This window comes from Mus pahari, chromosome 2, assembly GCF_900095145.1.
Source record: "Mus pahari chromosome 2, PAHARI_EIJ_v1.1, whole genome shotgun sequence".
In the NCBI taxonomy this organism is placed as follows: domain Eukaryota; kingdom Metazoa; phylum Chordata; class Mammalia; order Rodentia; family Muridae; genus Mus; species Mus pahari.
The window spans coordinates 151,649,320-151,661,369 of NC_034591.1; the positions used below are offsets into that span (position 1 = coordinate 151,649,320).

Genomic DNA, 12,050 nt, shown 5'->3' on the forward strand with positions numbered 1-12,050 from the left:
GAATAGGGCCCTCATTTCTGATGATACTTGCCTGGGTGTGAGAAAGAGAGAGAGAGAGAGAGAGAGAGAGAGAGAGAGAGAGAGAGAGAGAGATAGTATGCGTTTGAAGGAGGTTCAAGGACGGTGTTTTGGGTGTGAACTCAGGTGGCTAGTCTTGTTGACATCTCAACAGTCCCAAGAGACAGAATTTTTTTTTAACAAGCTCCCAAGGGATTCTTACTTGCCCCCACCAGAACAGGTTAGTTAGGCAGAACGGGATCAGGAACAAGCACAGGGGAGATGATAGATTATTTTTTTCAAAGTGAATGGATTCAATTAAAAGTTTCCCCATCTTAACTGTGAATTTTCATCACCAAGGAACTATTAAAACTCCCAGTGCTAAGTTATACCTCAGACCTGTTACATCACATGCTCTAGGGTAGATTTAAGGTGCCAGTGTTTCTTAAAGCTCCTTGGGGAATCTCAAATGAACCATGTTTGAGACCCACTAGAGTCAAGGGTAAAGACTAGGGGCCTCCACGAGAGTCCCTGTCACTGATACTGCACAGTCCCGTCTGACCTCGGTGACAGCCAGGGGAGAAGTGAAAAGACGAGAATTAAATCTGTTGTTATTTCCTGCTCTATTCAAACAGTGCACACTTCTGCCAATCATCAGACCACGGGTTCATCAGCTTCTGCTCCCATCTCTGCCTTGGCTTCTCACCTCAGCAGGTCTCTGATTCTTAGGGCCTAAGGACACCGCCAGAAAGTCAGAGATGGAAGGAAGGATAGAAACTATCCAGCTCACTCCAGTTTCATGAGTGAGGAAGTTGGTAGCCTGCGTCTGCGTCTGTGTGTGTGTGCGTGTGCGTGCGCGCGCGCGTGCGTGCGTGTGTGTGTGTGTGTGTGTGTGTGTGTGTGTGTGTGTGTGTGTCGATTTGCCCTCTGTCCCCAGCAAGCCAGCATCGTGCCTTCCTTGGTGGTTTGTCTCCCAGCTCTCCAACCACTGTCCCTTTCCCATCTGTAGTGTGTCATCTAAAAGCACACAGCATTGAGAATTTGGTATCGCTGGATCACGGGATGTAACCCATTTTGAACATGAAGGCTGTTGTGATTCAAAAAACAAATCTAAAGTGACTGGGCCATAGCTGGTGATTTTGGAGGTCTTTAAAAGCTTGCTGACCTTGGTGGATGGGGAGATGGGTCGTAAGAACCTGTTCTGCCCTACCAGAGGACCCTCGTTCACCTTCTAGGACCTACGTCAGGGAACTTACAGCCCCTGCGATCCAAGTTCAGCTATAAGGAATATGGGTGCCTGTGCACATGTACACAAACCCACACATATACAAAGAATTAAAAATAAAAGCTAGATCTTAAAAATATTAAGAACTTTCTAAGATGGCTCAGTGGTTAAAAGCACTGGCTGCTCTTCCAGAGGACCTGGGTTTGATTCCCAGCTCCCTTGTGGCAGCTCACAACTGTCTGTAACTTCAATCCCAGGGTCTGATGCCTTTTCTGGCCTCGGTGAGCACTGCATGCACAAGGCACACAGACATACATGCAAGAAACTCTTTCTCTCTCTCTCTCTCTCTCTCTCTCTCTCTCTCTCTNTATATATATATATATATATATATATATATATATATATATATATACACACACACATATATGTATATATATAAATCTATATTTATATTATATAAATATATATATTTATAATATATATTATAAAAGATCACCCAGAAGCATTATAGAATCCCAGGACCCAGGTTAGACTTCCAAAAGGGTCTATGCATTTAATTAAAATATGTTTCATACAATGTATTTGACCATGTTTTCTTCTCTGTTAATTCTTCCCAAATCCTCCCCACCTCTTCATGCACCTCAACTTTTAGGTTCTCTTAGAAACTGTATCTTTTTCAGACTTATTAACGTATGTAAGTGTGCTCCTGAATGCGGCTGCCCAGGGAAGCCAGAAGAATCCTTTCTCTTGGGGCTGGAGTCACAGGCAGTTGTGATTCTCCTGATGTGGGCTATAGGAACCAAACTCGGTTACCTCTGCAAGACAAGTGTGTGTGTTAACTGATGAACCATCTTTCTTTCCTCTGGAAACTATTTCTTTTCTTTTCTTTTTTTTTTTTGGAAACTATTTCTAATGATAAAAAAGTATGATATATTATGATGTATTTTGTCCCCGAGTGTTTAACTTTATGAGAGCATGTCCCTGAGAAGTGACCTTTTTTATTTCTGAATCATTTGCATTTCATGTGACGGGTGTTGGTTATAGCCTGAAAATTTTATTGGCACAAACATTTTCATTCCGTGGTAGCACTTAATGTCAACTATCCAAACACTGTTAAAGAATTCAAAATTGGGAGGGAAAGTAAAAATGTCAGCAATACCCAAATATCTTGGCTAGTGTGCTCTCGATTTTCTTGAAATCTGGCCTCTTTTCTGGATCCTCCTCCCAACAGCTTTTAACAAGTAGATAGACCTGCGAAGACAAAGTGGGCGGGGCTTGTTAGATAGCCCTGCAAACTGAAGTGGGCGGGGCTTAGCTCAGGGGTGGAGGTTGGGGGCGGTAGCTACACTCCAGGATAGATCCTCGTTCTGTCCTCTTTGATGGGTATGATCAAGGTGGGGGATATTTCGCAAGGGTCTGCCACAATGACTATGTGAACCAGTCTCCAGCTCACTCCCTTTCATGTTGTAGACTCCGCCACTGACATTACCACGCCCAGTCAGTTTTCCGAGTGCACTTCCTTAAAATGTGGTAACAATCTGAATGAGGCTGAGTTTATGGAAGAGATTAAAGGCTCTACAAGAACATGTGGCATTTATGTGTCAGGGAGGGTAAAAAATGAGGTTTAGGCTGTTGAGATGCCTTAGCAGGTTAATGTCACACACACACACACACACACACACACACACACACTGTAACAAACAAAAACTAATGTGCTTCAGTGGAAATGAAGCAAGTGGGTCTGCATAAGAACAAAGTGTGGTGGTTTGTTAATCTCAGATGCAGCTGGGAGTCACTCCCCCGAGGACCACACAGGAAACTTCTTGTGTTCAGGCCCCACCCCAAGGCATTAATTGATTTGTGAACACATATGTGTGTTCTGAATTTTACATGGGCAAAAGGCAATTGTACTCATGTCTTAAGTTTCCCACAGGAAAGGGGTGCACGGCTGTAATGGAGAGTGGCTCAGAGAAAAGGGGAGGGAGAGGAGGTAGAAGGCCTGTCCTCTTACTGCCACCATATCTGTGACTTGACCCAAAAGGGAAGTTGCTATCTTTTATTTAAATACCGTTTGCTCTTCACTGTGGTTGGAAACAAGGTGATAAATGACTCGGCACAGGATCACTCTCCTTGGATTCTATTCGAATGGTTGCTGGGAGGGAACTAAGGCCACAGCTGCCTCTGTTGGTTTATCTAGCTTCTGGGTGATGCCCCTGCCTCAGCAGGGACACTGTTGAGGGATTGGTTTTAGGCTTGTTTTCTACTGGGACCAGTTACAGGGGCATGGAATCTCTGCCTAGTTGCCAGTTGCAGAATCAGTCAGCAACAGCGACGAATTGTGGCACTGCTTTGGCGAAAAGGCTCTAGTCATCTGTATAAACCATCGTCCCTGGCTGTTCTCCCGTGGTGTAGATCCCACTAACTACAGGTTGGAAAGGTTCAGGGAAAAACTAAGTCTGTACTGAACACATACAATGTTATACAACATGACAATAAATCTTCCATAAGTTATACACAGGCATCCCGGAGGTTGTAGGTAGGTTATACAAATTGATTGTAAGGGGCTCTGGCAGGCAAGGATTGGGAGGTTGGAGGATCCTGGACTCTCTCTTACTGGAGATGATTGAAACGATCTGAAGAGGTAGGGGAGGAGTCCAGAAGCACAGGAGAAAGAAGTAATGAGAAACAGCAGTGGGGTGGGGTGGGGATGGGAACCGTTCATTACCTCAGCAGCTGGGTCCTTATCATGTCCCCTCCCGCCCCGTCTCCTGTGCCCCCTCCTCTATCCCTTCCTTTCATCCTTTTCTCTCTCCTCTGCTTTCTTTAATTTACATAAGGGGGCTCACTATGTAACTGAGGATGGCTTTGAATTTCTGTCATGTCTCTACCCCTCAGGTGCAGGCATGTGCCACCACACCTAGCTTAGTAAATTTTGAGGTAGAAATTTAAAACAAAACACACTTTTAGTCTTAGCTATTAAGTCAGCTGTACGGGAGTAGTACCTTCATCTCCTTATCTGTGCGGGTGAGAGTTGTTGATTTGGTACCAGAGGCTGGGCCCTGATAGCTGATAATCCTCCCTCTGCCTCCCAGGGCTGGGACTGAAGATGGGCACACCGATGGGCACACCTATAGCTGGGTCATATTTCTTTTTAAATCAATAGAAGTATTTGTAAGCCTAACACGTACATCACATATACCTTGCTCTCAAAAATGTAGGTTGTGATGTGTGCCTCCACCAGCAGCTCTGTCCTGAGCTGGGGGAGGGGTAGAGCTTGGTGGAGGGGGGAGAAGAACTGGTCACAGATCCCTGCATCCTCATCCCTGTGTCCCATGTCATCAAAGAGCAGTCCCTCCTTGCCTGGGAGATGATTCCAAGGATCCCAGCAGAGAACTTCAAGTTGGGAGAGTATAGCGCCTGGCACATATTTATCGTTCGATGGAGTCTATAAGTTACAATAATAACCAGTGGGAAAGTAAAACAATCATAGTAATACACTAAACTTTCCCATCACTGCTCATGCACTTGAGAGCTGTTATTAAGTCACGGGGTTCCGTGAGCTCATCACTCAGCTGTACACCTTTGAGCCTAGGTGCCTCCCGAGAGACTAATGGGAGGGGAGAACAGAACAGCGGAAAATGGCACAGTTTTATCATACTGAACAACTTGAAATTTATAAATTGTTTATTCTGGAGTTTTCCATTGACTAATTTTGGACTCTAGTGGCTTCTAGTAACTGAACACACACACACACACACACACACACACACACACACAAACCTATCAAACAAAGAGGGTGATTGTATTTGGCCTTTTCAGATATGATCAACTGAAAACTCTTGAGAGAGGGCAGTTGTGCGGGGTTACCTGGGTGGGTCCACAGGGAGTCATTCATGTTCTAATCAGAAGAGATAGGGACAAGTGAGACAGAGAGGCAAGAGGATGTGGCTCAAGGCAGTACTTAGAGCTCGGGTGGCTACAAACCAAGAAAAGCCACCAGAAGCTCTCGAAGGACAAAGGGGCTACCTCCAAGGAACCTGGAGGCCCCGCGGAGCTAGCTTCCAGGACTCTCTGTGAGCACACTTTTGTGTTCCACCACCGAGCGTGAGCAAGCTTTACAGCAGACAGATCGCTGATGGCGGAAGACTGGGAAGACCCACTTACCTCCAGCTCCTTCTCATCCGCAGTTTCCAGGAAGAGGTCTGGGCGGAAAGGTTTCGTCCCGTAGGAATTTTCCACTCTGAAGATCTTCTCTGATTGGATGAGAACAATTACATTATGAGAAGCCCCCCAGTAAGGACTGTTTGCCACAGTCTGAGCTGGTTCACCCCTTGATGGCCCTTCAGTCCAGTAGGAGTGGGAGAGCCTGTCTAGAGCCTTGAATGAGGTGGGAGGCAGGCGTCTTCCCCCACTTACAACCAGTGGCGGCCTCACTGGTAGACAGCTAACAGAGGAACATCTCAGCTTCTGCCACTGCCTTCTCAGGCTTCCCCGTCCCTTCTTTGTACCCTGACTCACAGATCCCCCAAGCTGACCTCCAAGACCGTCATGAGTTAATGCATAGCAATCGCTCAGAAAGTGAAGACCAGATGAATGGAACAAAGTGTTTTCCTTCCATGAGAAACATCAAAAAACTAAGCACTGCTTTAATTAAGAAGTGCATGTGCTGCCTTGCTAGCCCATGCTAATCCTGTTAGCAAGCAAGCAAGCACCTTGCCTTCTGTGGTCGAGCAAGCGGAGAGCTGAGTGCAGGGAAGATGCCTGCTGTGCCTGCTTGCTGCATGAGCCAGGGTCTCACCCAGGCTGGCTTTAAAGTGGTTAGGAAGCCAAGGATGGCTTTGAACTCCTGATCTTCCTGCATCCTCTGTCCATGTTAGGATCGCAGGCCTGGACCACCAGAGCCAGCAAGTGAAGGGCGATCCTTTAACACTGAGATGGGTAATGATGGTACCTGGCTGGGCTCTCTCACACCAATCAAGCCTTTGCAGTCCTCATAGAGAGCACAACTCAGAGGAGGCCCGATGGGACGTGGGGCCCCGAGATTCGGGATCAGTGAGTGTCCCGACCGCAGATCGGCTGGCTCTGTACCAGGCTGGCGGAGGTCTGACTCACCGTTCTGATCCCGGCAGCTCAGCGTGTAGAAAGTCTCCTTGCGGACGATGATCTCCTGGGCAATGATGCCGAAGCTGTACACGTCCCCTTTCTGAGAGATGGTGTCCTGGCGCAGGTGCTCGGGGGCCGTCCACAGGTCTGTGCGCGAGACAGCAACAGGGCAAAGTTGGAGGGAGGGGGTTCTACTTGTGCTGAAAGTTCAGGTGACGGACATCTGGGATCAGCAGGCCCAGCTGCACAAGGCGGCTGCTCTGGAGCCAGTCTGCCATTCCAGTGCTTCGAAGGCAGAGACCGATTCCCCAGAGGAAGCCAGCTCGTCAGGATGGCCTGACCAGCAAGCTCAGACTTAGTCCTGAGACTCCCTCCATGAATAAAGTGGAGTGTGTTTGAGAAAGGCTCCTGATGCAGCCTCAGGCTTCTGCACCAATGAGTACGCACGTGCACGTGCACGTGCACGCGCGCACACACACACACACACACACACACACACACACACACGTAAATACTCCCCCCATGCACACATGCAAGTGTACCACACACACATACACATGCTAAAAAGAGTACAAAAGAACTTTCTGTGTTTAGTCCAATACCATGCTAAACATCACAGGGCCAGGGAAACAGAGGGAGGATTATGTGTATGTGTGCGTATGTATATATAATAAAACTCAAAGAACTGTTAAACAGAACTGGAAATAAGAGCTTCATTTTGAGCGAGGTTGTATGTTGAGACATGAGTTCTAGATTTCTGAGGTGGCTTAGCTGTAACTTATAATGAAGACTGACGGGGAAAGGCTGGCATGCCTGCCCTCCACACACCTGTGTGACTTCACGTTCCTTTTCTGAACCCTTCCCACAACCCTGAAGAACAACGAGGCTCTTTTCACAGGCTGTATGTGCACGTGCATATGTGTGTGTATATGTGTGTCTATGTATCTTGTCACCACAGATAAGTGAATGGTAATGTCCTCACAGGAACAGGGTCTCCTGCTCTGTAGTCCATCTTCTTGTGCAAAACTCCAGCCTGGGATCTCACGCCCATCTCCTACAAAGTTCAACTAGATGGTTCTATGGGCTCTTCCTGGCCTAGCTTCTACAAGTCTGTAAGTTCCTTCTGCTTTTTCATTTAGCTCAAGAGACAGAGCCGAAAGCTGACAACAGTGTCTGTGGAAGACACCTGCTTAGCTCAGAAAGCATTTGTTGAGGGGCTGGAGAGGTGGCTCAGAGGTTAAGAGCATTTTCTGTTCTTACAAAGCACTTGACTTTAGTTCTGTGTCTACATGGCAGCTCACAGCCATCTGTAATTCTAGGTCCAGGGGGCCTGATGCCCTCTTCTGGGCACTGAGGGCACTGCGTGCGCATGGTACACAGACAAGCAAAAATGTCCATACCCATAACGTAAAATAAATACATTTACTAAAAGAAAGAAGCATTCATTGGCTGACAGACAGGGTGTGCTGGAGAAAGAGTTAAAGTGTTGCCTGTCCTCTCCTCATTTCCTGAACTTTCCATGTGAGATAGAAAACAAACAAAACCCAACCACACCACCACCACCACAACAGAAAGAAATTCAAGAAAAAGAGGCTCAGACCTTTCTTTGGAGGCAGGATGGAATTGCACCCAAAATCGGTGATCTTCACTACCATGCGGCTGTCCACCACGCAGTTGGTGGATTTCAGACGCCCGTGGACTTCAATCTTACTGGAGTGCAGGTAGGACATCCCCTGTCATCGTTTTCAGACGGTGGGAAAACAGAGAGACGTCACACACTTTGGCTGAGTGACCACTTGAAAGAAAGGAGTGACATTTCGAATCTATTTCTCTGTGCGTGTGGCCGTACTGTTCAGTGCTGTGAACCTTGCTTTAAGGGTGCAGTGAGTGACTGTGAGGCTCAGCTCTACCACAAGAAGGAAAAGGAAGTTGAGTGAAGAGTGGCTGAGTGGCCGTGTACCATACAAGCCAGGACTTTGTGATGATGCGGGTGGGTGTGTGGGAAGGTCAGAGGTCAGCCTCTGGCTGTGTTGATACTTGGGTTCCATCCGTTACATTTGTGTTTGTTGTTCTTGTGTGTTTGATGTGTGTGTGTGTGCGCGCGTATGTGCATGCTGTAGCACACATGAGGTCAGAGGACGATGTTCAGGAGCTGATCCTCCCTCTCCACTGTGGTTTCTGGGGATTAACTCGCTCCAGCAGCCTGGTATGATTTCACCCACGAAGCCATCTGGAAGGCCCCCACCTTGGGTTTTGAGACAGACCCTTTCACAGGAAACAGAGCTGGCCAGTTAGGCCCGGCTGACTGGCCAGGGAACCTGGAGACTCTTACCTGTTTCTTCTGCCCCAGCTCTGGAATTACGTATGCCACCAGACCTGATACATATATTTTTTTTTAACATGAGTTTTGGGATTTGAACTAAGTTCTTCATGTTTGAGCAGCAAGCACTTTACCCACTGAGCTATCTAGTCAGCCCCGCTTGTATTGTTTATACATTTTCACTTCCTGCTTATTCGGACTATGAACACATACACATCTCTAGCTCTCTGCTGCCTTGATCTAAAAACACAGATGAGACGACCTTACATCTGTGAAGGAAATGACTGGACTGAGTCACTCCCTAAAATCTAACAGATCTGTAAGTTATTTCATATGGTATTTTATTTGTAAAAAGATCTATGAGGATTCATGACCACACACGTTATCTCATCAAGTCCTGCACATGACACATTTACCACAGCTGCTGTCATACCAAGGACACCAGCATGGATGGTGTCTAGGAGCTCGGTACGCTATTTCATTTCATGAATGTTTCTGTCCCATGTGGCTCCTACCTTAGCGATGTCATTTAAGACAGAGATCTTAAACTCCCAATCCATGAACGTGCCATCAGGGTAGGAAATCGTGTCATTTAACACTTCCTGAACAGGGGAGAGAAACACACACGTAAGAAGGATGACATGTGTGGAGAGAGTGTGAGCTGGGTTATCCAATCAGGAGGCTGCTGAGTCAGGAACAAACTGGGATGTTGCCACCCTCCTTTAAGATCGCCTACTGTCATGGGTCGTCTGACAGCTACCGTCTGAGCAGTGTGGTAGGTGATTTTACCGGGTGACTATAGTACGATGTCCTCACACAAACCTAGAGCCAGGGACTTTCAAAGTCCAGGCCACAGGGCACAAAGCCTGTAACCCACAGATGTGCTTTAGTGCAGAATGGTATTCTCCCCTATTCTCTGCTACAGACACTCACAGATACAGACACACAGAGGCAGTCTCTCTCTCTCTCTCTCTCTCTCTCTCTCTCTCTCTCTCTCTCTCTCTCTCTCTCTCTCATCCCAAGATCTTGCTCCCAGGCTCACAAAGTGGACAAACCAAGTATAATCAAAATAACTCGAGAGTCTTAACAAGAGAATTTCTGCAAGTTTGAGGTCAACCCGGGCTATGTAGTGAAACCCTGTCTGAAGAAAGAAAAAAGAAAGAGGAAGGAAAAGGGGGAGGAGTTGTATCATGTTGCTGGCTACAGTACAGTAGCCTGGAATAATGATAAAGTAAATCATACAATAAATACATAAATAAGAAACACAACCATTATCAAATATGTTCTGTACTTTGGAGGTGGAGGCAGGAGGGTCAGAACTTCCAGGGCAGCCTGGGCTACATAGTCAGTTAGGGGTCAGCCTGGGCTATGTGAGACCCTGTCTCAAAACCTCCAAACAAATAAGACAGGCATGGGGTGGATGTTACCATCAGGCAGGATAGAAAGACAGCGACTGCCGGGGAGTGGCTGTGGGGGGCCTGATTGAGAGTATCTGCTCTGTCTACTCCATCTATGAAGACTGAATTTATCTGTTGTATTTGTTTTTATATGTTTTAAGACATCTTGTTTGGAGGCAGGCTCTCCCTTGGTACTCCACAAGACCTGAAGGTCCCTATGTAGCTGGCACACAGCACACAGACAGAACTCCCTGTGAGGCCTTGATTCTCCTTCGTCTGCCTCCTGAGAGCTGGGATTACTGGTGTGTGCCACCATGGCGGCTGGACCAGTGTTTTTAAGCAGGGAGTCGCTCCTGGGAATTCCAACATTAGGCTCATGTCTCCACCTGTGTTAATTACTTCAATTGGCGTAACTGCTCTGGGTTTTAAGTCTGCTAAGATCTTTGCCCTTAAGAGAGCTCCTGGCTCTCCTAGGAACTGGAGAAGCTAAGCCTTGAACTAATCTAACATTAGGGTGGTTCTTAAAAAGATACAGGGTTCAGTTAAACCAGTAAGCAATTGTTTTCGGTATAACCCGGAGCAGAATATTAACTGCTAACAATTGTTCTCACTTTAGGGGGAAGCAACTGACTGGAGTGTGGTTTTAATTTGGGTGTGGTCCCAATAATTCCGCAAGAGGTTCTAGAGTTATAGTCATTTTAGACAAGGCTGGAGGGGCTGTGAGGTAAAGAGAGATTTGTGAGCAGCCGGACTCCGCAGTAACGCCTTCCTTTCTTCCCTTGGCTCGCCACATGCCTACCCTAATCTGTTCTCACCTGCCAGTGCAATTCTGTTTTGAATTAGACATATTATTATATATATTTGAATTAAAAGTATACATGTATCTTTTATAAAATGTGAACAAAATTTGCAAAATATCAAAAAGTAGAAAAGAAAACCACCTTTTCTCATTTTGGCATTTGCTTTTTTATTCTTTAATGCACTCGTAGAGAGCACCCAGTCTTGTTCTATAAAATCATATTTTCAGGCTTGTTTGCTGCTTCCTGGGTGGGGTGTTTCAGTATTTTTCTCCTCTAAAGGCTGGGGAGTGTTATCATCAGGAACGTTTGTTCATTTTCTTAGTATTAATTAATCACTTTCAGGTCCATTAACGTGATCATCTGGGGGTTGAGGGGATGGTAGCGCGGATAAACCCCTTCCCTGCAAGCGTTAGGAGGGGGCTCAGATGCCTAACACCAACACAAATGTCAGGCAGCCGCAGTGTGGCCTGCTGTAATCCCAGCGCACGGAGGCAGAGACAGCCTGGAGTGGGTGGCCAGCTGGCCTATTGAGATCTACAGACTCTGGTTCAAGTGAGAGACCCTCCCTCGACATAATAGGTAGGAATGTCAAGGAAGATACCAGCCATCATGCTCTGACCTCCACACTTGTGCGTGTGCGTGCTTGCACACACACACTCTCTCTCTCTCTCTCTCTCTCTCTCTCTCACAACAGATACATACACACTCTCACACACACTCATACACACAAACGCAAACTCACACACATACAAACACACATACACTCACACACATGCACACACACATACACACACATTCACAGACACTCACACACACTCACACACACACTCACACACATATACATCAGACACTCACACACACACACATCACATTGTTCTAGGATCTTTGCTATAACACATCGTCATATTTTTGCTCCACAGAACTAACCAAATTCTATTGTCTGCATCTTACAGTGTCTTGTGTCTAGTGTCTAGTGTCTTGCGGTGTACAGCAAGTTTAAGATGGTGGCATTTTGTAGATATTTCTCCATGTACACGCATAACCATAGGTTGTAGTCAGTTGTATGGTCAGTCTTAACGCTAGCCTTGTGAAGTGTTCAGTGAGTCTGCTCTTTGTATAGTAACTGTGTGTGCCCTTCAGAGCAGTTGCTCCACAGTTCCAGGGACCAGGCTTGATGGCCAGCTCCTCTGTGAACATGACTCAGCCCC

At 46.6% G+C, this 12,050-nt stretch overlaps 1 protein-coding gene across 2 annotated transcripts in view; it reads right to left on the reverse strand.

The window, feature by feature from the left end:
• The window catches only part of Gucy2c (guanylate cyclase 2C), an 81,922-nt gene that overhangs the window by 17,506 nt on the left and 52,366 nt on the right, over positions 1 to 12,050 (reverse strand). For both annotated transcript variants that reach the window (XM_021190835.1, XM_021190836.1), the window contains 5 exons: positions 9,161 to 9,247; positions 7,926 to 8,058; positions 6,335 to 6,472; positions 5,387 to 5,475; positions 2,382 to 2,473 (listed from right to left, as the gene is read on the reverse strand). In XM_021190835.1, the coding sequence (XP_021046494.1) occupies positions 2,382 to 2,473; positions 5,387 to 5,475; positions 6,335 to 6,472; positions 7,926 to 8,058; positions 9,161 to 9,247 (539 nt within the window). The remainder of the gene's footprint in view (positions 1 to 2,381; positions 2,474 to 5,386; positions 5,476 to 6,334; positions 6,473 to 7,925; positions 8,059 to 9,160; positions 9,248 to 12,050) is intronic.